The 27,515-nt window shown below is 43.0% G+C and overlaps 1 protein-coding gene across 2 annotated transcripts in view; it reads left to right on the plus strand.

Annotated features, from left to right (window-relative positions):
• Positions 1-451: 451 nt before the first annotated feature.
• Positions 452-27,515, plus strand: part of JAZF1 (JAZF zinc finger 1) — a 353,802-nt gene continuing 326,738 nt past the window's right edge. For both annotated transcript variants that reach the window (XM_036864576.1, XM_036864577.1), the window contains exon 1: positions 452-659. In XM_036864576.1, the coding sequence (XP_036720471.1) occupies positions 545-659 (115 nt within the window). In that variant the 5' untranslated portion in view covers positions 452-544. The remainder of the gene's footprint in view (positions 660-27,515) is intronic.

The following is a 27,515-nucleotide window of genomic DNA, read 5'->3' on the forward strand; positions in this document are numbered from 1 at the left end:
ACAAATGTCCCTGAGAGGGGCCTGGGTAACTCCCTGAGTTCTCACTGCAGGGAGGTAAGTGTAATTAATAGATGTATATATACCAGGAATGTAATACACATAACCAAGGAGGCTCCAAACAGATTTCATGTATTACCAACTGTGAAGGGCAGGCCGAGTGAGATAAAGTTGGTGGCAGGCGCTCCCAGGTGAGGCCTCGGTCCAGGGGCGGAGGTTGGGGCCGCACAGCTGTTGCCGCGCGCCCTGGTCCCTCCTCCCAGCTGCGGCGGCCTCACTCCCACCCCCACCCTCCCCCCGCCGCTCCCCCCGCCGCTCCCGACGCCGCCGCCGCCGCCGCCGCCGCCTCCCCTCTGCCTCCCGGTCTCTCCTCGCAATCCTTCCATCGCTCTCGCCCCCTCTCCCTCCGTCCGGTCCTCTGCGCTCCCCTCACCCCGCCTCTCTCCCCCTCCCCCAGCCCCTCCTCTCCTCACCCCACCCTGCCTCCCTCCCTCCGCCCGCCCGGCGCTGGCTGAGCCGACACCAGGGGGGCTCTCGATGTAGCACCATGACAGGCATCGCCGCCGCCTCCTTCTTCTCTAATACCTGCCGATTCGGGGGCTGCGGACTCCACTTCCCCACCCTGGCCGACCTCATCGAGCACATCGAAGACAACCACATCGGTAAATGGCCCGGGGGTGGGCGGGGGTGCCCGGCGCGCGGAAACTCCTGCCCAGGCGAGAACCCCAGAATGGCCAGGGGTGGTCGGGAGGGAGGAAGGCGGCGGCGGGGCGGGGAGGGTGTGTGGGAGCCCGGGGCATGGGGGTGGTGGGATGCGGAGGCGCGAGGTGCGGTGGGGATGGGGGCAGGGTGGGGCTGGGGGAGAGGGAGGGGGAGGGGCGGGCGCCCCGAGGTGCCGCTGGCGGGCTGGGGGATTCCGAGAGGCGTGCGCGCCCGCGGCGAAGTGGTGGGAGTGGGGCTGCGCGGTGGAGGGGGCGGTGGGGGGAGGGACCCGGCGGCGGGGAGATGCGGCGCGGGGCGGAGGGCGCGGCGGGGCCGGCGGGGCCGGCGGGGCCGGCGGGGCGGCCGGCCGGCTCTGGGCAGGAGCGCGGAGTTAGTTGGCCCGGGTGGTCGGAGCGGCTGGGGGCGGCTGGGGGCGGGCGCTGCAAGCCGCCCGCCGCTTCCGCCCGGGCTCGAGCTGTCAGGGCTCGGCGGCTGCTGCAGCCGCTGGGAGGTGGGAGCGGGGGGGCGGGGGTGGCTCCACCGCGGCAGCCATTCCGCTTCCTCCTCCCGGCACCGCCGCCACTGCGTCCTGTCAGCGCTGGTTGCTAGGTGTGGTGCGTCGGGAGGGGGCCGGAGCCGCGGCCGGAGGACGCGGCGCTTGCTCTTTCCCCCGGCGGCGGCAGGGCTCGCTGGCCTGAGGGCGCCCGCTTCTGCCCCGGCCTGGCGCGGTTGCCGGGGCGCTGCAGGCTGAGGTCCCGGGTGCGCCCGCGGGCCGCGCCCAGTGCCCAGGGCCGCGCCGCCCCGGAGGCCCCTGCGGCTGCGTCCGCTGGAGAGCCATCCCCCAGGACCCGGGGCAGGGCATTTAAATGCGCTCCGGCTCTGAGATTTGCCTTTCAAATGGTGCTAGGCCCGAGGTGCGCCGGCTGCGCCGGGTATCCGCAGCGGCGGCCTGCGCAGCGCCCCGGGCGCCGGGGACTTGGTGGCCGCGGGGGAGGGGGCACCCCGCGGGGCGGCTGCTTTCTCTTCCTGCCCAAGACCCCGGGGCCTTTCAACAAGTCCTTTAATTAGCAGAAGCCCTTGCACACGTTTCCACGCTCCTATCCGGAGCCCCTGCGAGGAGAGATGGGTCGGGTTCGTGTGGTTCGGGCGATCCAGCCACCTGCGGAAGGTGTGGCCGGAGCCCACGAGTTGTCCTGTGTGGGCTGGAAGGTGAAGGGCCCGCGTGATGCCCCAACGGGGCTGCCTAATCCAGAGAATCTGTGAATTGCCCCCAGAAAGTCATTTCCCAATGCATGCTATGGATTCTGCCATGTGGATGCAGCTCACGTTTCTACAAAGTTGAGAGAATAAATCACGGCTGCTGTGTATTTATGCACGAATAAAATGAGGCCGAGCCTTAAGCTCCTTCTCTTAGTATAATGCTTTCTCTTTGCACACAGTGAGTGCTTAATAAACGTTGAATGCTAGTTTAGAATGGGTATATGATGGGACATCCAGAATGGGAAATACTCATTGAAAATGCCTACAAACCATCTTTCAAAACATAATCTGGATGAGTAATTGTCCAGGTTTTGAAACTTACAAAGTTTTAAAACATCCGTGTAATAACTTCTGCCATCTCCTCTGATAAAGGTGTGACAGAAGAGCTAGGGAAGTTTTGGTAGTCTTAAAAGCAGTTTAATGGAGTAACATTATTTGCTGATTCATCATCATGATTGAATAGTAATAACTGAAGGTGCTTAAAGGATAAATCAGATTTTTCATGATGGGTAGTTTAAAATAATACTAAAACTCCAGTAATGCAAAGCTCCAATGGAAATTTTGTCAGTTCAAGTTGTTTCTCTTACTTTCAATAATAAAAAATAATAAATATAAATAAAATAAATATGTATTATATAAATATATAAATAACATTTCCTGACCTAGGGAAGGCTGTCATTGCATATCCCATTCACTCACAGTTATTTTAGGATAAACTATAATTAATGTGAGTAATAATTTCTCCACATTGCCTGCCCACTTGGACTAGCTGGTTAAAAGAAAATATAAATTATATTTATTAAAATGTGTTAAAGATAGTTATCCTTCTTGAGGGTTTAAGTCTGTAATCAGTTAGATAATTTAAAACTAACTATTGGTGAATCACAAGTTCTTTAAGTTTGTAGAAATTGTCTTTAGTATCGTGCAAACATTTTTAAGAGGGTTAAGTGGTCCATAAATTTTCTAAAACTTTTAAGTGATGGTCACCCCCAAAGGGCTAGTGTTTTTCTCTTAGTGAAAATATTGAACATTTAAGTTTATAACAGTAGCTATGACTTAGGTGAATTTGGGGGCGCGGCTAACAATTACTATACTTTGGAATTAGTTGGACACCAGAAAACTTCATGGAAAGTAAATGTTAAGATGAACAAACACTTAAAATTCCCTGGCTGAAGAGACCAAGTGAAACTATTCTGTACCTTAACTGAGGAGAGGCCCCTTACTTTCAAAGACAGCCCCATATGCAGAAAGAAATAAGAATTGACCTCAAGAAGAATAAAAACAACCTGCTTAGTAGGCAGTGTCATGTAAATACACTTCCGATGAAGGGACATGAGTGAAAATATACCAGATAAAGCATTTGGTGAACGTTCTACACTACATGTATTGTTAAGTGGAATTTATTGTTTGTGGGTCAGTCTATAAATTTTTGGAGAGAGATTGTTATTTTTAATGATTGATTTACCAATTCTGAGTCTTTTTCATCAAGTGGCCACATTAAAAAGATGCATGAAGACTACTAAGATATATGTTAATATTATCTTTAATTTTTTCAAGGAGTTTGTTATTTAGCAATTATAGGAGTATTAGAGATGTGCTCAGGTAACAGGTCCATCTTGACCTTTCTGAGTTATTACCATTTAACCACTAGTCAAAAATCCTTAAGCAGTAATGAAATGAAGGTTTACGGATGGGAATATGGCATATTTCTTGCTTGACAGATTTTTCAAGGCCTTTAGTGTACAAAGCCCGTAGTTTTCATTATAACTGTATTGTTTAGTTCAGATTAATTAAGTGCATTAATTTGAGAGTGGCTGTTATACGTGTACACTCAGCTCTTGTTGTTAACCAATTATCCATACCCATTAGGAATAAGGATTTGGGGATGTAGAGCCAAAGGAAGTGTGATTTGCACCATCCTCTGTTTTGCCTCTTTTCCTTTCTGTTGGAGGAGTGCTGCACCTGAGGTCCCATTTTCTTCCTTGCATTTCATTGCTGGTTTAGTCCTGGAGCACCTGTCTCCGTGTACAAGCTGAGTACCCCAACTAAAACCCTGCCCCCACAACTTAAGTTGCCTAGAAATCCCACAGCCCTGCAGCTGTGAAGTGTTTCTCCATCAGCTTCACTATCAATTCATTCATAGCCTGGCTCTGTTTCCTGGAGATGGGGAAAGCTGATCAGAATTTGTTTGCTTCCTATTGTGAGTAAATACTTGAGTTAGTAGAAACACTCTTGACATACACATCCTAGGTAGGTGAAGTTGAACTGGTAACTAGGAATCATAGAAACACCGAGAGCACTAAATTTAGCACTGAAGGTCGTGTCACAGACTCATGAGATGTCTGCTCCGTCTGTGCATCCCAGTGCTGTGAAGTCTTTTGGCTTTTGGTCTCAGAAAGACAACTGTTTAATCATTCTTACTAGATTTGATTATTTGGTACATTTGTAAGCATCAAAAGCATTTTGATTTTTATTTATATATTAATAGATATCGAGCACCTATTTTGTACCAGGCACAGTTCTAGGCACTTGGTATATTTTGGTGAACAAAGATCCCAGCCTTTGGGGAGGTTATGTTCTAGTGGTGGGAGCTAGACAATAAATAGTCAGCATAAGATGTAAATTATATAGTATGTTGGAAGGTGGTTAGTGGTATGGAAGAGACCGATTAGAGCAGGCTAAGGTGGATTGGGAGATGAAGTGTTGGAATTTCCAATTGGTTGGTCAGTACAGTCCTCGCTGAGAAGCTGACAGGTGAGCCAAAACCTTGACAGAAGTGAGGGAGTTAGCCATGAGGACAAACAGGGAACATTAAGGTCCAGGCAGAGGGAACAGGAATGCAACTTGCACCTCTTAAACTGAAACACAGATTTGACCGGATTCAGTTATTCTTGTGATGGTACTAAACGAGCAGGTCATTTAGAACTTTCCCCAGATGTTGGGAGCCTCAGTTTTGCTATTCTTGACTAAGACTTTCCTGTCGGGGCCGCATAAGGAGGTGGAGTATTGTTGCCTGATGGTGGCTTGCAGTAGCTATGACTTGGTTGGGTCTTGACCCTGAATGTCAGCAGGTTTCTTGTTGTGAGTCTCCTCATCTCTAAAATCCGGGTAATAAATCCATGCTGCTTCATTTCGTAGGATAGATTTGTAAACCATCTAATTAATAAAGGTCAAAGTCTCCGGAAAGAAAAATAAGGTAGTTACTATCAATAATGTAGAATTTGGCTCCAAGGACAGTTTGGTAAAAATTTGCATTATCTTAAAGCTGCGCTACTGTATACTAAATAGATGGGTGTATGATATGTAGTAGGCCCTTATTATCCCCACTTTATAGGTGAGCAAACTGAGGCACAGAAAGGTTACTTAACTTGCCTAAGTTTCCTTGACTGGTAAGTGTGAGCTGGAATTTGAATTTCAGATGGATATGCAGAGCTGGGCTTGTGCCACATTGCCAAACAGCTGAAGAGCTAGACAGCCCTGGCCCTGCTCCCCTTCCACACCCAACCGGTCTGCTTCCTCCTTCAGGAAGTAACTCTGACCCCTTGAGATGAGGATCATCTCGGAGGCCCCATGGTGAACCCCGTTTGCTTGGTTTGGAATATGCATCTGCCACTTGTCAGCCATTTGACTAAGGACAAATGACTTAACCACACTGAGCTTCAGTTTCATCTTCTGTATAATGAGGATCATAACAGCGCCTACCCCGTGGAGTGACTGATGAGGGTTAAGTGAGCTAATATGTGTAAAGTACTCATTTACTTCAGTAGTAGTAAGTTATGTACGTCATCCAGTTTCTTGCCATTTTGTGTGTTTGCTAAGTATGTTGGAATCCTATGAAGGTCTACATTAGAGGTTAATAGAATGTGGGTGGTGTCCACCTACAACTATATAAAATCACCAGGCCTGTCCCAGGAAAGACGGAGAGTCAGAAATGGGACACCCACAGTCCAGCGCTGGGGTTGCAGCCTCTGGCCACTTTCTCTTCCATGTGGCCAGAGGTACTTTAGACGCTGGCAAAGGCCTTTGCCGCTGTGGACTAGGAAGTGGTGTCAAGGCCAGCGGCTTCCAACATGGCCTTTCCTTGTGGCCTGCATTTAGTTGAAAAAAAACCCAAGACTAGAAAGAGGCACTGTGCCTTGGGCCTGTGGGCACATTCCCACGAGGGCATTTCCTGTGGAGAGAAGGGATGACTGAATGAATAAATGGATGAATTAAAGGCTTGTCCCTGCCCGCCCTGCTCTTTGCCTGTACCCTGTGGCTTGGTGGCAAGATGCCCTGTTACTCCCTCCCATGGTTCACTAGAAGGTCCCAGGTAGAGAGCCGGGGAGATTTTAAGTGCGTGTGTGTGCATGAGTGGGCGCACACACATGTGTGCACACACCACCCAGTGGGGGACCCCTAAATGTAAAACTTCCTCCAAAACACCGTCTTCAGTGGCTTTTCCATTTGCCCACTTGTCACCTGAAAGCAGTCAAATCACCCTTTATAAAACATTGCTAGTGAACATCCTGTCTCATAAGTTTCACAAGTTTTTGATTGTTTTCTCCTGTCCATGTTTTCTGATGTATGACTGAAACGCACAGTCAGAAAAACTCTGCCTACAGCCGACTAACTTGACAGAAGCCTTTGTATTCTTTGGAAACTAGTTTCCTTTAGAGTGCAGTTATTTTGGTGACATCTCCCACCTTGACAATTCTGGAAGTGCAAACTGACAGCTGTTTTCAGAAAACCCGATTCTGCTGTTGATGACAGGGAAGAAGCTTCCAGACTGGAGCAGGCTGGTGATACTTGATGAGACGGGCTTTCCTAGCACCGTCTGGAAGCCAGAGGCCTTGAGTTTTAGACTGAGGTCTAGAGACAGGGCACAATGCTATTGAAGCCCTTAAAAATCCTCCCTTTTTTTCCAGCTTTTGCTTTTAGGACAAGAATCATACCCCGCATGTCCTTAGGTTTCCCTCCCCACCCCATCCTTACCCCTGCCCTCAGATCTTAACAGTGCAGACATGGCCTGGGTACTACTGAAGAAATATCAGTACTTGCTGGATTGCAGATAATACATTTTGTTTCATGACGAGGTAATAGATTTGTTCCATACTGACCTGGCTGAAGTGTTGAATAACAGATGTTGTTTTATTTAGAATTTGAAAATCGGAAACTGCAAATGTCAGAAACTTATTATATGTTTCTTTAAAAAAAGGCTTTCATTTAATATGCTAAATCAGTTGAAAGAAAATTATATTTTCCCCTTGCACTAAGCACTGTAATCATGCAGTAGTTTTCACCTATTTTTTTTAAAGTCCAGCTGCAAGCACAGACCAGATTAATGGATATTCTCTTTAAGGATGAAGCCTTCCCAATAACTCTCTCTCCACTTTGGCAGACGTCAAAGTGCCTCTTTTGGGTCACTAACTACAGACTCTCTGTCCAGCACTAGAGAGCATTGATAGTCTCCTGATGGCCTGGCTCACCCACTGGCCTCCTAAAGGAAGCCCTGTTCTTTGTCTGCCAGGCTCTAATAGTGCCTTTCTTCTGCGATAGACCTCCTTGAAGGGACAAGATCTGGATACCATGCTGTTAATTTGAAAAGACTCACTCTTTCTTTGGTATTATACATATATAGAATTAACGTATATACATAATGTATAGATAAATGTTATATATATAAAATATATAATACAAATACATATATAATGCATACATAAATGGTATATGTATATGTGTGTATTTATACATGAATGCATATATACACCACACAGATATATGTATACGTATATACATATGTGTATTTATAGGTAGGTATATAATATATACATTTCTCTCTCTCTCTAGATCACTGTGGATAGTGAGGACTACCACAAACATTTTTGAGTATTTTCTATCTACAGTACTTAGGACTGTACTTCCTGTTTCCAAGGGATTGAAATTTATTTGGAGAGACCAGGCATGTACAGACTGAGATAAATGATGAAGAATAATGGGGACCACAGAGGCAGATTTATTGTGAAGCTAATGAATTGCAAGCCCCAGGGCCCCTCACTTGTACAGTATATGTTTTACCATTTCTGAATATATTGCTTGGGCTCACCCAGCCCTTTCCAAGGCCCTAGAGGAGCCCACCAGTGTACACAGCCATGCATTCATGGATGACATCATAACTTGTAAAATTTGTAGGGTGTAAGGTTTTAACAGCAGTCGGGTAACATTATCCTTTTCCACTCTGACTTCCCTTCTGTAACATTTCTCCTTGGATTCAGTGACATCGGAGTTGAGAGTGTTTCTGAGATATAGATAAGGGGCAGTAGAATTGGGGACACTTTTAGTTTGGGTTGAGTGGGATGTATTTATTCAGTTCACAGTCGTCTCTGTGTCTAGTTAAGTTATTCCTAGCCATCCTAGGGTAGGAATCACTTCCCAGGAATGTCATCCACCTGGGGATGTGCCAATGTGCCAGCTCACCTAGGGTCTGTACACAAAGGGGCAGGGATGGGTTAATATTGCAGCATGAATCTGTACTATGACTTCTGCTGGTGGGAATATGGTTTGAATATGGTATGGAGCCAGAAGCTAGTCTGGAAAATTCTTCTACGTATTAGATGTATAAAATTGTAAGTAGAAGATTCAGTTCTCATCTAAGTGTCTTTGACGTGGAAGTTCTTTCTGTTAGGAATATACTCAATAATGCAAATATACATTTATAAATGTGCCATGTTTTTTAATGGGAATTCTGTGTTTAAGTTTCTTGTTTGACGTGAGTGTGTAAATGTGTAGATACACACATACGTAAACACATATCAGTGACAACAAAAACACAACAAACTGATTACTGAGTGTCATCAGTACAAAAAATATTTAAAGTTAGTCAATGCACAAGAAAACTTGGAATGCCCTGAATTCTTGTGGCTCACATGTGAAAGAAAATTAATAAGCGTTTACAAATTTGACAACAATCCTAAAAATTTATATGGCATCATAAAGAGCTATGAGGCTAAAAGTAACTTTTCTGAATTATCAATAATTAAAAATAAATTTTGATCACCCATGCTTGAGGAAAGACCAATTTATCTTTGTGCCGTATAGAAAATGATATTAATATGAATCATTGTCATATAAGAAGTAATCAGAGTGTGCAGCCCCAAAGAAGTATTTACAGTGGTGTTTCAGGTGATAAATTAATTCACATACTGCGTTCTTTTTCTGAATTTTGATTTTGTGGTGTTTTGGTAATGTCAGCTTTAAAACTTTGTATTTTGCTGTGATTTTTTAAAATCTAAATAATCACTTTTCTAAGCATTTTGTATTTATAATGTTGCAGTTTTTTTCATAAACAGGGTCTAAAGCTGCAGGCCCTGTAAAACTTGGGTCCATTTCTTGGTACTAATTAGAGAGTCATTACTATGTGCCAGATACAGTTCTAAACAATTTTCATACAGTATCTAATTCACCCTCACAGCAAGCTATGAATTAGACATTTCCATCCTAGAAGTACCGCCTTCTAATTTGGAGTTAAATATGCTACCATATTAGTTAAATACCGTATCTGGTGAAATATGACTAGAATGCTTGTTTATTTTGGTAAGGTTAAAAAACAAACATTTCCCTCAGTAAATAGCATCATTATAACTGGTCCTTCCTCCTTTGTGCTGTAGCATTGGCTCATGTCTCTGCCAGAATTGTGTGCACTGTACTTTATGGTAACCACCTATGTACTTTGCCTCCCCCAGAAACTTGGCCCCTTTCTGTAGGACTGGGCCTTGCCATCCTCCTAGCGTCTTCCTCAAGAAGTGTTTTCAGAAATGAAATGAAAATAAAAATCAAGAAACGTCTTGGGCTGTGGAAAGAATAAGTTACAAAGGGAACTTTGGGCAGTGAAAAACATTTTTGAAGCTAATCATCTCTGGAGGTGTACATACGTGAGGACTTACATATTTATTTGTTTATGTGTATATGTTAATGGCACACATACAAACACTAGTTATGTAATTAGTCTAGGGTAGTTTATATTAAGGAAATTTGAAGAAGACTTTTTTTTTAAAGGGAGATTTGGAAAGGAAATCCACTTCTTTAATTTTACACTTGGGAATTGAACTTGGTGAATCTTTTTCCAGGTTGAGAATATTACGAACCTTAGTTGAATCATTTTTTGCCTGATCTACAGTATTTTGTTGTCTAGAACATTCTAGGGCTTAAACAATGCTAGGACAAAAAAGTATCTTGCATCCCTTCCACATCTTTGCCAGGGATGTTTGGGGTAAGGGAGGCCAGGGGCTGCAGTGGGGAGAAGCTGGGGCTGTGAAGCTAGACAGAATTGGATTTTGAATCCTGGTTCCACTTGGACAGTTCTGACAATCTTATTTATATAAAATAGTAACAATAACTACTATCATTAAGTGTCCACTAGTGATGCACTGGTTATCTGCTTTATATGCATTGCTTAAGAATTCAATATGCGTCCCATTTGACATAAGAAACAGACCAAGACCTAGACCAAATCACCCAGCATGAAGTACACAGCCAGTAAAATGCTCAGGGGAGTGAGGGACAGGCTTTGCTCTCAGGTGTCCCCATATACCTTAGCACTTGCTCTTTATAAACTGTGACTTTTTATGAGATGTTTGCATTTTAATAGAAGGCTGTTGTATACCTAAGTGTCTTACACACAGAATGGCTGGATTTCCAAAGGGAACAGATGTTTCAAGGCTTCTAAGAAAATGTTTATGTAGGTTAGGAGAGTCCATGAGCGTCCCAGCATCACAGTAACAGTAATGAAAACAATAATTTGGCAATTCTAAAATGGTTATAATTACTGAATTGTCTAAAGATGCTGACTGGTTTTCTTTCCTTTACCGATACTTATTTATCTGGGGGTGGAAGACTCTTTTCAAACATAATACCTAACACTATAAACACTTACAAACTTCTCTTTTACTTTAGATTTTCAAAATTAAAATAATGTCATTATGTTCATGTGCATTATTTTAAAAATCTGTTTGGACCAATGATACCTAACTGGACCCAGCTATATAAACATTGTGAATTAGGAGCCCTGACCTCTTGGCATGTGTTTAGAGCCCTCCCTGACGGACATTTCCCTGGTGGCACTGACGACACACTTTAGGTCACATTTCTGTATCATCAAACCTCGAACAGCTGGTGCAGGAGCACATCTGGGCTTAAAAATTGAAGCTCCCCTTTTCTTAACTAAATCATTCAGTTAAAGTCTCTCGAATGCTAATTTAGCTGCCTGATTCTCAATACATGGCATAATTATATAAGAAATGGCAAAAGCAGGGGAATCTATAGAGGCATATTTATATAGCTTACTGTTAAGTAAACTGAATAGCATGGTAATAAGCATAAATAAGTGTAAGTTATGCCCATGCTTCCTTAGGTATCAAACATCAAATAAAGGTGATGGGGTTTTGAAGCTTTTTTGTAAATTCAAGCTAAATACATATTACGGAAAGTTTTCACCTCTAAAATTCCAGGTGAACTTTTCTAGGCCTCTGTCCTCGTGGAGCTAATCTCTTGTTGGGGTATCTGACAAGCTGGTGTGTCTGATAAATGTGGGCTAAAACTCCTCTTCAGGACTCCCAGCAGGTGTCACACAGGCCCCAGGTAATTTATAGATAATTTAGATTTTAGATCTTTATTGAGTAGATCTTTTGATAGAATATTTCTGACACTAGACGTCTGGAGTTTGGCACCAACTCAACCCACTGGTTGACAGTGTGTGATTTAAGTTAATGCGTTTCAGTGTTCTGCTTGGGCTGGAAACTCCCGTTTGTATGTTGGCTTCACTTCAGCACTTTCAGGGGCCCACACCAAAATGTTTGCTGTAAAAATATGCAAACATCAGACCAAAAAATTTGATCAAGAGATGTTAAGTTATATGTGCTTTTCATTTCAGATGTTAGAATAAAGAAATGATATTTTGTCAAAACCTGGAAAGACGATAGCATCTTAAGTGTCTATGTGTCATATATGTTGGAAAGTAATGAGAATGTTTCTTATTTGTGGGAATCAGTCTTACTGATTTATAAGTCACACCCTGTATAGCAGTAGAGTTTACATCAGTAGTGTTCAACAAGAACAGAGTCACTTGGATGAACCTGGAAAAAATAAGGATGCCCGGGCTCCACCCCCAGACCTTCTGATGTGCTTGACCAGAGGTGGTCTGGGTCTGAGCATCTGTGTTTTTAACACTTCAAAGTTGAATCTATTATGTTGCCAAGGTTGGGAACCCAGTGGCTTACACTAATGAAATAATTAACATTGTGAGGGTTAGGGAGTGTTAAAAAGGAATCAAACTTTTAAAGAGCTGTAACCTTTTTGGGTTTCCATTCTAATAGATGTAATTTTTAGTTTTACTGGAGGCAAGCATTTAATATAGGCGAGTATGAAGACCTGATACTAACTCAGGTATGTAGTTAGAGCAGAAGTGCTCAAACTGGGGAGCTTGTGGCCTAAGCGTCTCAAACCCAGATATCCTCAGGACACAATGTATGAGTGAACGGACCAAGTTCAATGTAATTTGGAGTAGAGGGAACTCTGGCAAACCAGAGAGTCCTTGCTTCACTGACCTGCAGCTCAGTGCTCCCACGTTGGAGTACAGGCCCTTTGTCCGCAGGTTCTGTTATTATAATTATTATTATTACTGCTACTTTTAGAAGCTAGGAATTAAGATTTTTATGTGAAATCTATCTTTAAATGTTTGCAACTAATACAGATGGGTTTTATAACATTGTGCGAGAAAACTACTGCATTGTACCTAATCACTGTATTTAATGAGAGATGGTAAGGATGGACCTGTGTTTATAATGGAGTACATGTGAATGCTGAGATGCAGAGTAAACTTTGAAGACCATTATTTCCAGCAGGGAAGCTATGCAGACTACATAAAGTGTAATGGAAAGAACATATATTTTTTCCCCATTTCTCTTTGTGAAATGGTTGACTGTTTTTTTAATATGAAAACTTAGTGGCTTATCATTTTTCTTTTATACCAAATTCTAAAAAATGAGGCTTAGTTTTGAAAGTGTATTAGGATCATTCTCAGTGGTATTTCCCTCCTCTGGGGAAAAAAAGGACCACTCAAAAACTCTATCCTAGGTGTTTTCATCACGGCAAAGAAAAAAATAAAAACCTTTTGCAGATGGATTGAATATCGTACCACTAGAAAACTGGAAGGAAACTTAAGAGTTGATCTAGTCTGATTAGCTAATTCCATAGATGAAGAATCCATGGTGATTTAAAGTCATGAGCAGGCAAGAGAGCTTGGCCAGGAGGGGTGGAGAGCACAGCCCTGGAACAGCAGTTCAGCTTGGGGTTCCTGGAGCCGGCTGGCTTCACTTGGAATCCTGGCTTTGCTCCTTCTGTCAAGTGATATAATCTCTGTGCCTCATTTTCTTCATCTCTAAAATGGGAGTAATAGTACGTATCTCAAGGTGTAGTGAGATACCACACACATGTGGTGTGTTAGCTGTTGGAACTCTGGAGAATTCTGAAGAGAAGAAAACTCTCCAGTGAGTTCCCTTCATTGCCTCTGGAGGAAGCTGTGTGGGGGCGTTTCTATAGGGTGGTCAGGGGCGCTGCCTCCAGTCCCACTGCCTGTGTGACCTTGGCTAAATTATTTAATTTCTCTAGGCCTCAGCTTCTGTGAGATGAGCAAAGTCAGTATTTATCTCAGAGTGCTGTTATGAGGATTAAATAAAAACATGCATTTGAGGGGCCTGGCAACCAGAAAACACCCCTTAAATGTTAATACTGATAGAATTGTGCCGTCTTCTTGCATCTGCGATGGTGTTCCCAATGCCACATTCCTCAGATTCTTCTATCCTCTTTGTTTTCATAATACAATGGAAGAAGGTGAATCCAAATAACCTTATACATTTCTGTTCTTTGTTAAGCATTTTTACTTTGAGATCTTTGGTGAGATTTGATTTCCCTGGTAGAGTTTTGGTTTGTGTTTGAATAAGTCGTACTGAGTGGTCGTCGGAATCCTTGAGCTGTTAAAACATTCCACACACAAATTCTTGCTGTTTCAAAATATACCAGCCTTAATTTAGTATTGTTTGTCTAGATCTAAGTTTTTGAGACGTTAGATCATGTGATTAGAAAAATGACTTCCATATTTGATAAATATAATTTTCTATTTGGGAGAAAAGGCATTTTAGGGGTCTAGAGAGGTTTATTAAACTATATAAACAGAAAACACAATTTTTTCATGTTGTACCAACTAAGCAGTGGAAAAACAGGAGATGGTTTTGTATGAATTGTTTGTGATGGTTTATTGTGAATCATTCGAAAGGATTTGTAGGGCTTTTATGAAGAAATCCAAGAACATGACTGTAGGACTCTTAACAAAATGCCATGTTCTCATTAAGTGGCTGTGCATCTCTTTAATAATAGTTCTTGAAATGTCACATACTCAAATGCTGGAAGCTTCTCAGGAAAGTCCCAGGATAGGCCTTGTTTTAGAGGCTTGAGTGGCAGTAGTTGAGTTTTTTACTGATTGCAGAGGATATTTAAAATACTTTATTCCTAAATGGTATCTGACAATGACTGAAATCCTTTTCAGTCCTATAGAATATGTTGCCACTGGTTTTCCCCTTTAAAGAGTATGCAGGGATCCGATACAGTTAAGCAGCTGGTCCAGGCTTATGAGACTTATCAATAATTGAATTTAAAAATGGTTTCCAGCTCTTTTATTACTGAGGGTCCCTTTAGTTATTTTCCTTCTCCCTCCCCATGGATTCTAAGTCTTGACAGATTTTTGTCCAACAAACAACCTGACTTGGTAAGTAATTAAATGCTTTGTTTTTCTGCATTTTCATGCAGCAACATCTAAAACTCTCTATTTATATATTTGATCAATATTTATGAGTACTAACTATGCGGGCACTGTAGTGAACAACGCAATTAAAGTCCGTGCTCACAGGAGAAGCAGACAAAACACAAATACATAAGATAATTTCAAACAGTCATAACGCTGTGGAGAAAAACAGAGTGAGTCAGGAGAGAGAGGCTAAGAGGCCTATTTGAGATAAGGTAGAGGGAGGCATCTCGGAAGGGACCTGAATGAAGTAGGGGATGAATGAGCCATTCAGGTATCTGGGGGAAGAATGTTTCAGGCAGAGGGACCAGCAAGGACAAAGGTCCAAAGCAGGAGTGTCTGGTGTGCTTGAGGAACAGTAGGGAGGTGGGAGTGGTGGGAGCAGAGGGAAAAAGGAAGAGGGGGTGGAGAGTGGGATAAGAGCAGTTGTCAGGGACCTCCGCGTGTCGACATGTGTCAGCCAGTGTCACCTGAAGGAGTTTAAATAACTCCAGCCCCAAAAGATGATGTGGAATGTTGTGTAGCTTTATTATGGTTATAGTTTTCACTATGCTTTTTGTATCATCCAAATAGCTCAAGGACTCCATTTCCACGTCAAAGCCCTGTAGAGATTGGGAAACCCTAATTGGCCTCTAGATCTCTTCAAATCTAGTTTGCTTTTTGTTTAAACCTAAAAGCTCTATTTATATTTTACAATCCATGTTGAGATAAAGATTTTTGACTAATATAATTCATTTAGTGTTTGCTGTTTTATTTTGGAGTGGGAGTGAAAATAAGGATTATCAATAATCATGATGCATAAAAAAATAATGTTTGGTATAGTTTTCAAACTCTGGGGACCTATGGATTTCTTAAAATTTTTCTTCAGGAGCTTTGTGAAATCTTGTATAGATTTTAGTGGATATGAACGTTGGCAGAAAGGGGGGTTGTGGGGTGAAGAGAGGAGAGAATGGTCTTGACAGCAGTAACTTAAAACATACTGACGGAAGGACAGAAAAATTACTGAGGGAAATTATGTAGACCATGAGCCTGAAGATACTATTTCGCCATCAGTTCCTTTTTTTTGTTCTGAAAGGTAGTATTTTATGTAGCTCTTCCATGAAAAATAGATACTGGTTTTTCTTCTGCATCTTATGGGGAAAAGTTAGTATAAACATTTCACTGTCAAAGTGAGCTTTTGTTTTTATTGAGAGTATGTGAACCTGTTCTCTATATTCTAACGTGCCCGTATCTTTGTTCAAGTAATTGAGATATGGTGTGTTTTGGGTGACAGGATGCCTGTGCAGTTAATACATTTTAAGGGAAAAATGAAAGAGTGTGAGATACTCAGAAATACATGTATTTGTACCTGTAATTTAGCCTTTCCAATGAATATAAAATGATGAAGCATTAATCAGCTACTGCCACAATAATGCAGCGTAACAAACTATCCCAAAACTCAGTAGCTTCTAACGCTAAGCTACTGAGCACTTATTCTCATGCTCTCTGGTCTACAGGGTGACTGGTTGGTAGAAGCTGGGATTCAGCTGTTTGGCTCAGCTTCAGGCTGCCAGTCAACTGTTCTACTCAGGTCAGGCACAAGTCAGCTGATGTGTACATTCTGGGGACCAGGCTGAAGGGGCAACAGCTACGAGGGGCATGCTTTTTTCATGGTGGCCACTGGAGTGCGAGTGCCACACCAAACCAGGGAAGCTCATTTAAAGGCCTCTATTCATGTCATGTCTATAACATTCCTTTGGTCAAATCAAGTCACTTGGCCAGGCACAGAGATGATAGGGCAAGGAAATATATTCCTCCCCAAGGGGAAGAAGGGGAGATGTGAGTGAACAGCGATCCATTATCACAGATATCTTTTATCAGAAATAGAAAAAATCCAAAAGCATTTGCAAGTTAGTACAGAGATATAAATTTTCTCTAAAATGATCATAATACTGTATAAACATGAAGTTGCTCCCAGAGATCATGGGAGGCACACCTTGGGAGTCCCCAGTGAGGAATGAATAAACATTTCACATGGGGAAATTAAGACTTAAAAGCAGTTAAATGATTTCTACTTAGCCACAAAGAATAGGGGAATCTACTTCTCCGGTTAGGAATGACCCCTTTTCTATTCTGAAGTTAACTTATGAATCCAAAGGCTTTGATTTGGGTGGCCCAGTGTTCTGTGCTTGTCTTCTTAGTTCCTAAGCTGTTTGGCAAGGCTTAGAAGGTTGAGAACACTCCCTGTGATGCCCTTTCCTAGCACACAGAGCTTTAGAAAAGCTTTGGGACTGCTTTGTGGGGTAGATCTTGTGCCCCTTCTTCCTTAAGTTCTGAGCCAGCATCACAGAGGATGGAAAAGGGCTGACCTGCCAGTAGGGAACCTACTTTCCCCATTCTCCCACTGTGCATCACACCTTCTGGTGGCGGAGGGAGTGGTCACTGGTATTGGACACCTCAGGTTCTGGTTGGGCTGCTCTGTGATTTTGGGCAACTTACTAATGTATAATTTTCTCATTTGCAAAGTGAGAAATGTGCTATCTACAATATAGGGCTGTTGTGAAGGTTAAGTAAGTGGCACGTCCTAGCACAGGGTCTGGAACATGTTAAACATTTAATAAATTTGAGCAGATAATGCTTTTATTATTATCTGCTGTGACAGGTACTACAGACAGCATTCCATTATTGTTATTTCATTCCATTATTGTTATTTCTGTTTCTCCTCACTAAATCGTGAGCCTCCAAAAGGCATGGTTTGTGGCGCTGTTTCATCTCTGGTCCCCATTCTGCAGCAGCACTAAGTTTATGATGTAGAAACTTAAACTGATATCCACTGAATTGTATCCAGACATGTATCTTCTGCCATGAAGCCTTCAGCTCCAAGGACCAGATTAGATTGTTCCTAAAAACAGATTTAGTCATTCTTTTTTCCCTTTCACATTTTGCCTTGAAATAAAGACTTTTGAAGCCATAGGAATTTAAAGGTTTTGAGTTAGTTCCATGCTTTGCCTTTAATCAGACACATTCTACAAACTCAAGGAAGCCCTGGCTGCTTTATGTTATTGATACATCAGAAGAGTTGATAAGAGTACAGATACTAATTTTCATTGTGTGTTTACAAGACTTAAAGGGCATTTAAAGAAATTTTGTTCTAATATTCTTCTAACTCCTGTCCTTTGAGTTGCCTCTCAGATGGTGTCTGTGATCTTACCATCAGCCTGTTCAAAAGTATTGTACAAGCAGCTCATGCAGCTCAATATCAAAAAAACAAGCAACCCAATCCAAAAATGGGCAGAAGACCTAAACAGACATTTATCCAAAGAAGATACACAGATTGCTAACAAACACATGAAAGGATGCTCACCATCACTAATCATTAGAGAAATGCAAATCAAAACCACAGTGAGGTATCACCTCACACCAGTCAGAATGGCCATCATCAAAAAATGCTGGAGAGGGTGTGGAAAAAAGGGAACCCTCTTGCACTGTTGGTGGGAATGTAAATTGATATAGCCACTATGGAGAACAGTATGGAGGTTCCTTAAAAAACTAAAAATAGAACTACCATATGACCCAGTAATCCCACTACTGGGCATATACCCTGAGAAAACCATAATTCAAAAAGAGTCATGTACCAAAATGTTCATTGCAGCTCTATTTACAATAGCCAGGACATGGAAGCAACCTAGGTGTCCATCGACAGATGAATGGATGAAGAAGATGTGGCACGTATATACAATGGAATATTACTCAGCCATAAAAAGAAACGAAATTGAGTTATTTGTAGTGAGGTGGATGGACCTAGAATCTGTCATACAGAGTGAAGTAAGTCAGAAGGAGAAAAACGAATATCATATGCTAACACATATATATGGAATCTTAAAAAAAAATGGTTCTGATGAACATAGGGGCAGGACAGGAATAAAGACACAGACATAGAGAATGGACTTGAGGACACGGGAAGGTGGAAGTGTAAGATGGGTGAAGTGAGAGAGTGGCATGGACATATACACACTACCAAATGTAAAATAGATAGCTAGTGGGAAGCAGCCGCATAGCACAGGGAGATCAGCTTGGTGCTTTGTGACCACCTAGATGGGTGGGATAGGGAGGGTGGGAGGGAGACGCAAGAAAGGGGGAGATATGGGGATATATGTATACGTATAGCTGATTCACTTTGTTGTACAGCAGAAACTAACACAACATTGTAAAGCAATTATACTCCAATAAAGATGTTAAAGAAAAAAAAAAGTATTGTAAATTTTCAGCTAAGTCGTTGCTCCCAGTGTGGGGTCACTCAGGATAAAAGCTTCAGATATTATAACAAACAGGCCCAACATTACATAGATTAAATGTCCAAGAAGTTTCTCTTTCACATAAGGATCCAGGGTAGACTGGCAGGCTCCTCAGTTCCATGCAGTCCTTCAGGACTTTAGTTCCTTTCATCTTATTGCTCTGCTCTCCCAGCATCTACTCCCCTTCTACATGGTGCAGGTTGGGTTCCCTAGGGTCCTTCCCTGAGAATGACCCTTTGTGTTCATGTTGGAGGAAAGGAAAAGAGTGTGGAGCTGGGCACATACAATGTGTTATGGCCCAGGCCTCCAAGGGTGACCTATCATTCTACTCTGTTTCATTGGTGAGAACTTAATTGCATTGCTCCATGCAGCTACAGAGGTGCTGGCATATGTAGCCCCCAACAGGGCCTAACTACAATTCTATTACTGTGGAGGAAGAGAGGGCCTAATTTGAGTGAACAGCTATCAAGTTCCTGCCCTGGACCAACAAGTAAGTCTGCTTTTGAGAATTTTGCATTTCCGTTGAATAGCTGACATATAGTCCAGTGCTTTAATGAATGGGTAGCTATAATAAAAATTGATAGGATTTACAATTTATTGAGCTCCAATGATGTGCTTAAACACAATTGAAAGCGTTATCTCTTTTGACCCTCTCAGAAAGGCCGTGAGGGAGATTCTGTTATTATCTGCATTTTATAGGTCAAGACACTGAACCTGAAGGAGGGTAAGTAACCTTGTCAAGTTTGACTCCAAAGCCTTCACCTTACTGCCCTGGGAAGGATGAGAGTCCTCAGGAATAAAGGACAGCTCTATCCTGCTTCTAATTCTGGCTTCTGGAGCTAGTCAGTAGCAAAGGCTATCAGGAAAAGCAGAGGATTCTCTGGAAATATTCGGGCAGAGGCTGTACAGCCCTCTGTTAGGGATTCCATAGAGAGACTTCCTGCTTTGCACTGGCGGATATGGTGAATGTCCATAATTGTCTGTGAAGGTCAAGTGCTCAGCTCCGTGCACTCTGGTTTCTGCACGTCACCTGTGACCCCTCCTTCCTACGAGAGCGGTGCAGTTCCATTGGCACACACATTCTATCCTTGCTTCATAATGAGGAGGCACCTGGTAGCACAGGGCACAAGAGGGTCAGTGGTTGAGGTGGGGTTCCTAGTGTGACTTTGACCAGTTACTTCAACCTTGAGTCTCCATTTATTGGGGAGTAAAGTATGCGCATTGAGCTTTATCACTGGTTTTCTAGGAATGCTTCTTGGGGCTCTAGGATTTCTATAGAACTCCCTAGTGGTTTTTCTCCCCTACATACAGGGCTTTTGGGTAAACTTTTCTTTAAAGGATTTTTTTTAAGTTTAACAGAAGTGAAAACCAAAAAGTTGATTATAGTGAGAATGGCTAATATTTGTTGAATGCTACAGGGTACTAGGCATTATTGTTGCTCCGAGTGCTTTACGTGAATTAATTCACCTATGGCATGCACGTGTTATTCCCAATTTACAGATGAGGAAGCTGAGCCAAAGGGTGGTTAAAGAACCTGCCCATTGTCGCTCACTAGAAAGTAACCAGAATTTAAACTTGGACTTGGACTTTGAGAGCCAGAGCTGCGTTCTGCTGCAGGAATGGATGATTTCTGAGGTTTCTCCCAGGTCAAAAAATGCTTTGGTTCTATGCCTATTGTGGTATACAGATAGCTCAAGAACTTTTCTTCTCCAAGAAGAGACTCCCAAACAATTCATGACCTCCCTCTTGACAAGTAGAAGCTGAATGCGAGTCATAAAGGTCCGTGTCTTGCTGATAATTTCAGAAATCCTGTAATCTGTTCATCATCACCTGATGCAGCATGAGGTTCTGTTACATTGACATTTCTGACCCAGGAGCTGCTTTGATAAATACACCAAAGACTTTCTAAAACACAGCTGGTCCTGGGCAGGGGGAGTTCATAAAGGGGGCCAAATTCTTATGAGATGATTTTGGTATGCAAGGAATGGCCTCCTGGGATGGATCAAAAATGATACTTTGTGGCTAACAATGCTATTAGAGGCATCTTAGAATCCTAGAGCCTTACAGCAGAAGGAACCTTTGGGAACATCTAATCCAACAGCCTGCTTTCACACTCAGCCTCACCTACCATGTGCCTGCGCTGTTCTAAGTGCTGGGGACATAGCCATGAACAGAGCCTCTGCTCTCTTGGACCCTACATTCTTTTGGGGGGACCCAGATAAACCACCACCACAACACAGCGAATGTCATGTTAGTCAGTGGTAAGTGCTGGGAAGGAAAGCAGGATGAGGGGGTAGAGAGTGACGTTGGGGGTTTGGTCTGTATTTTGCTTTAGGTAGGGTGTTTATATGAATCAGTGTTTCTCAGCCCTTTTTTCATGAAGCCCCTCCCCAGAACTATTTCAGACATTGTCTCCTAGTCCCTTCACCCATGAAGTTTTAATACTGCAGATATACTGTATATTTGTTTCTGTACTGTATGTATATCTGCGCTTTATATATAGAGAGTGAGATTCCCCAGCCCCACCCCAGATCCAGTTTCACCACCTTGGGGGCAGTATCACCCCATTGTTCTGTTAAGTTCTCCTTTTTGCAAAACTGAAGTAGCTGCTTTTAAAAGATCACAATCTAAGATAAAAGAGCTTTTTAATTCAGAGCACTTTATTTCCTAATGATGTTTTTATATACGAGAAGTTATCAGGGCTTTAGATAAAAAATTTTTTTAATTGTTTAGGCACTAGAAGTGAAGTCTAAGAATATAGACTCCCCGTTTTTATGCAATATACAATATAATAGGCTGTATATATACTAGGAAGGATGAAATTCATTAAGTGTAACTGATTCTTATTGCAACCGGGGAGGAGCCTGACAACGGAGACTCCCAGGCCACCATCATCCAATGCTGCAGACTCCTAACTGGTCCCCCTGCCTCCGTGTCGTTTCCTCCACCCCCTAAAGCTTGTCCTCTGCAGCAGCAAGAGTGATCCTTTAAAAATGTCAATCATATCAAGCCCCCTTGCTTACCAGCCTACCCGTTCCAACAAGAGAAAACCCAAACGCCTTATGATGCTTATAAGTCTCACCACCTCCCACCCCTGTCTTTCTCTCCTCTGCACTCACCACGCTGCAGCCACACTCACCGTCCCCTCCCTTCAACACACCAATATCCTTTGTGCCTCAAGCCCTTTGCTTTTGTTCCTTCTGCCTGTGTTTCTCTTTAGATTTTTAAAAAATGCATTATGATTTTTAAAGCAGTTTTAGATTTACAGAAAACTTGTGATGACAGTACAGAGTTCCCCTCCATCCCACCTGCAGTTACTTCTCTAGATTTTCCCATGACTGTCTACTTATCATTCAAGTTTCATCTGCTCAGAGGCTTTCTCTCCACCTCAGCTAGTAGAGCAGCCTGCACGCCTTCCTCATTCTATCACATTACCCAGTTCTGTTTTCTCGTAGGACTTACCTCTAGTGGAATTATGTTATGTATTTGCTTTTTCCTTGTCTCCCCTTACCAGTATGTGAGCTCCTTAAGGGTGCGGACTCACAGCCAAGTGCACTGTTGTTTCCCAGGGCCCAGAGCAGTGGCTGGTACATAGGGATGTTCTGACCAGCTGACTGTCTCTCAGCCAGGGAAGGCTGGTCCAGGACCAAAAGCCATTAGCGGATGAGCCAAAATGAGGAGCTAGGTTCCTTGACATCCATCCATCAAGTTTTCGACGTCACTAAGCCCAGTCCGCGTCCATGTCAGACTGAATTCTCAGCTGCAGTCAGTGATAGGACTGCAAGTCCGGGGACCAGTCAGGAGGTGTCATAGGGTCAGGGTAAACCGATGGTGACAGGACCCTTGGGCAAAATTGGCTTTCGCAGAATCATTCTAGAAGACATCCTCTTGACCCTGTGTATTGTGCTCTCTTATATCTGAGAGTTCTGTCTCTGAGCTGTGCACTCTGCGGTTGTGGGTATTATCTTTGCTCATTTGTGCAAATAGGATCTAATTTGGGGCCTATGTGAGTTAGAATCACATCGGCTGCTAATAACAGACATCTGAGCACTAAAGAATTCTAGATTAGCTTGTTGTTCTTCTTCAGTGGCCCAGATGCCAGGTCCATGGCAATTGAAATCTTGGCCATTTTCTTCTTCTTTACCTCATGGTCCCAAGAGCTCTAGTTAATGCTCCTGATTTCCAGGCTTCCAGGACGGCCAAAAAGGCTTTCTGGGAAGCCTACCCAACAGCTACTGCTTATATTAGGTTGGCTACCGCTGTCTTAATGGGAGGGAGGAGCCTATTTACCTCCTCTTGGTCCCTCATGAGCTATGGTTTGGGGAGAGTCCCAGGAAGCATCAGGAAGTGTGTGTATGTGTGTGTGCGCACACGTGTGCGCTCAGTGTGGCCTCCTTTCTCCTTTTAGGCCCACGGTCCCTGCTCACAGCTGAGCTTGGGGAGGCTGAGAAGTATAATTCTTCTGTGGAGTAAATCATCCAGGGTTCTGTTATGAAGAAATAAGGGGAGAGTAGAGGTCGGGCAATTGCTGCTGCAGCCACCAAGATAGACGTTTACTCCTGTTAGTTTTGCCACTGTAGAAGGTTATGAGGAAACATGGAGTTTAAGCTTACATCAGGGATTTTTTACAAAGGACTCTTCCATTCCTTTAATTTTTGTTCATTTCGAATAGTCCTGATATCTCAGACTATCATACCGAAATGTGATTTTGTACATGTAGATGCATGGTCTATAGGTGCACACTAAACTTGTTTAACAGCGACCCTGAAATGTAATTGCTCAAAGAAGCTAGAAGCTTCTTTCTCTGTTGTTAACAGAAATAGACTGTGGTTCGGGGTAGGTAGTGCCTCTGCTCCATGAGGCTCTCTCAGGACATCTTCCTTCTCTCTTGTTGCTTCATCATCCTCTAGGGCACGGTTGGCAGATTACAGCCCATGCACCAAATTTGGCCTGTCCCCCGTTTTTCTATGGCCCACATACTAAGAATGGTTTTTAAGTTTTTAAATGGTTGGGAAAAATGTTTTCTAATGTGAAAATTATATGCAACGCAAATTTCGTGCCCGTAAATAAAGTTTTATTGGAACACAGCCACGCTCATTTATTTTCATATTGTTTGTGGCTGCTTTTGTCCTACAGTGGCAGAGTTGAATAGTTGCGACACAGATCATCTGAGCCACAACGCCAAAACACTTACTGTCTGGCCCTCTACAGAAGTTTGCCAATCTCTGCTTTAGAGTGTGGTCCTAGATTTCATGGTTGAAGCTGGCCTTCTCTCACTGTGTCTATTCTTCAGCCTATGGGAAGAGGGACTTGTTATTCAGCACATACAGCCGCGGGGAGGTGGCGAAATAAAGTTTGCAACTGGGCAAGCCTTTGTCCGGCTAAAACTCTGGAACTTCTTTTTTTTTTTTTTAACTTTTAAATTTTATTTATTTATCTGTTTATCTATTTATTTATTTTTGGCTGAGTTGGGTCTTTGTTGCTGTGCGTGGGCTTTCTCTAGTTGTGGAGAGCGGGGGCTACTCTTCGATGCGGTGCGCGGGCTTCTCATTGCAGTGGCTTCTCTTGTTGCGGAGCACGGGCTCTAGGTGCATGGGCTTCAGTAGTTGTGGTACTTGGGCTCAGTAGTTGTGGCTTGCGGGCTCTAGAGCGCAGGCTCAGTAGTTGTGGCGCACGGGCTTAGTTGCTCCGTGGCATGTGGGATCTTCCCAGAGCAGGCTCGAACCCGTGTCACCTGCATTGGCAGGTGGATTCTTAACCACTGCGCCACCAGGGAAGCCCTGGAACTTCTATTGTTAAAAGGAAGAAGGAGAGTTTAGATGTTGGGTACATTTAGCAGACCATCACAGGGGTGCGTGTGTGTGCTATATAGTCTTTTTTCTGTTTTAAAAATGCATCGTGGTTGGTTGGATGTTGAAGGCCATCTTGATTTGTATGTAGTGTCCAGTAGTATGGGAAATGTGGTATTGACGGAGGACTTGTTCACTCATGTATTCACTCATCCAACAAATTTCTAATGAGAATGATTACTTCCTTCTTTGCTTCGTGGTGTGCTGTGTCTTAGGGTCTGAACTTAACTTTCTTAACAGCTAGGGAGATACTCGTGTTATAGAACAGTGGTTCTCAGAGTGTGGTTCCCAGAGCAGCGACATCAATATCTACAGGGACTGTATTAGAAGTGCACATTCTCAGCACCTGGTCCTCTTGCCCCAGACCTACTAAACTGGAAACTTTGGGGGTAGGACCAAGCAATTTATGTTTTAACAAGCTCCCAGGCAATTCTGATGCATATTTGGGAACCACTACTATAGAAGATGTAGCCTTAATCCTTAATTATAATGAATGAATGCCCCCCCCTTCACTGAATGAGCATTTTGTGCTTTCAGGGGAATCAACAAACATTTTCTCCTCTTACCTAGATTCCTTATCAATAGTCTCCTGTACTCAGAAAATGTACAGAAGTCAAAATAGACAAATCATATTTTGGCTCCGGGTTTATTCCAGCAGACAGTGGCAGACTCTGCCAAAGCCACAGAGTGACTCCCCATGAAATTGGCCAGGTGACCAGCACCACCACCACCACCACCACCACACAGAGCGTTCTCAGTCCTTGACTGATTCCTGCGTGAAAAGGGGCCTTGACAGCCTTGACCCAGTGACTTTCAGATTCTAAGGAAAACAGATGCTTGATGCCCATCCAAAGTAAACAGGACCTTTCACAAGTAAGAACTTGGTTAAGGAGCCATGGCTCCAGCTGAATGATTTAGGTTATTTGGTATTTAAGTATATTGTGGCATAGCTCTTGGCAGCCACAAAACACCAATCTGCTGGAGTGTGCGGCAGTTTGGGTTGAATGAATACTGTGTCTGCCAAGGGTATATCTGTCTGTATTTACTCAGTACTGTACTTGGGACATTACCTGTATTAGCCTGTATAACCTCACAGCCACCTTAGGAGGTAGGTACCCTTATGATCACTTTACGGATCGAAAGCTGAGCCATTACAAGGTTGATGTGCACGAGGTCTTCTACCCTAGTAAGGGGGAGGATGAGAATTTGAAGCCAGGTATTTGGGTTCTACAGACCATCCTTTTGACGGCCATGCAGCACAACCTGTAAAAGTGGTGCTTGTGTTTGTACTTCTGTGGTTACACACACAAACACACATGCACACACACACATTCTGAGCAATCATAGCCTGGCCGTGGTGGTTTCTCTTGGTCTCCTTTGCGTGTGTCATTTCTTAGTGTGAGAATTCAGAATCTAGGTAGAGGTTCTACTTGTTGCATGGCCCTGGGCTGCCAGGCCCTGCTTTCTGCATTCAATACCTTTGCTGACTGACTCTGAAAGGGGAAGAAAGGATTACTTTCTAAGGGCCAGAGAGCTGTAAGAGGTTCCCAGATTACTCATTTCCCATCTGAATTCCTCCTCTTGCCTCAAAACTAAAACACACTTTATAGGGGAAGGATGACGACCGTATGTGGCAGCACATTTTGGTAATTAATGGATTTGTGCCTCTATCAGAAGACGGATGCATTATTCCAGAGTCCTGCAGGATGAGTTAAACCCAGAGTGAATTATTTGCTTTGACTGATGTGTACAGTAACTGAAGACAGTTTATTACTGGGGTGGGTTTTAATCTTCTCTTAAAATGAGTTCTCCTCGAATTCGGCCCAAGTGCCCAGTCCCTTTAATGGACCTGAAGTTGAGTAAGATGAGAAGCTCCTAAAATAGTTGCAACAAGAAGTGAAACCTTCTGTTTCATCATCTGTTCCAGAAAATATACAGTATATTTTAACTACAGCCTCTCTTCCATCCCCCTCCCAATCATTTTTATTAGTGATTGATGTGATTGCAGAGTGGTTTGGTGGGAAAAGCACTTGCAACCAAATTTAGTAAACCACAGGCCAATTTTATTTTTAGTTTTACTGAACAAGGGCAGATAGCAGTTGCAAGTGGATTACTGTATCTGCTGCTAATCTTTTACTTTTTGAAAATGTTTTGGCTCTTGCTCTCCCTAGTATGTTTTATCTATTTTGAATATAATTTTCTTTGAGGGGAAAAGGCCATTCTTTTCCATCGTAGAACCCCATTTTTTATTTCAGTATGTAGGCTTCACCTTAGTAAAAAATGGAATGTATTTGTAGTCATTGATGCTATAGAAATTTTGAAACTGAGAAATTGTGTATCATAATTAATAAATGATAGGAATAGGGAATCATAAATAATGGCTTAATATTAATTGTCATCAACATCCTAAAGTTGCTCAGATTAATAAGGTACAAGCAGAATAATACAGGATGCAGTTAGATAGGGAATGTGAATGGGATTCATTTTTCATCTGTACAGACAAGGGCAGGCATCCAGGAGATAGTTAATGAATGTGATTTGGTTAGTTGGTTGATTGTTGAGTGAATGTTTGAGTCCTGCACTCAGTCCCGGGCACCAGAG

The sequence above is a fragment of the Balaenoptera musculus genome, chromosome 9 (assembly GCF_009873245.2).
Source record: "Balaenoptera musculus isolate JJ_BM4_2016_0621 chromosome 9, mBalMus1.pri.v3, whole genome shotgun sequence".
NCBI lineage: Eukaryota > Metazoa > Chordata > Mammalia > Artiodactyla > Balaenopteridae > Balaenoptera > Balaenoptera musculus.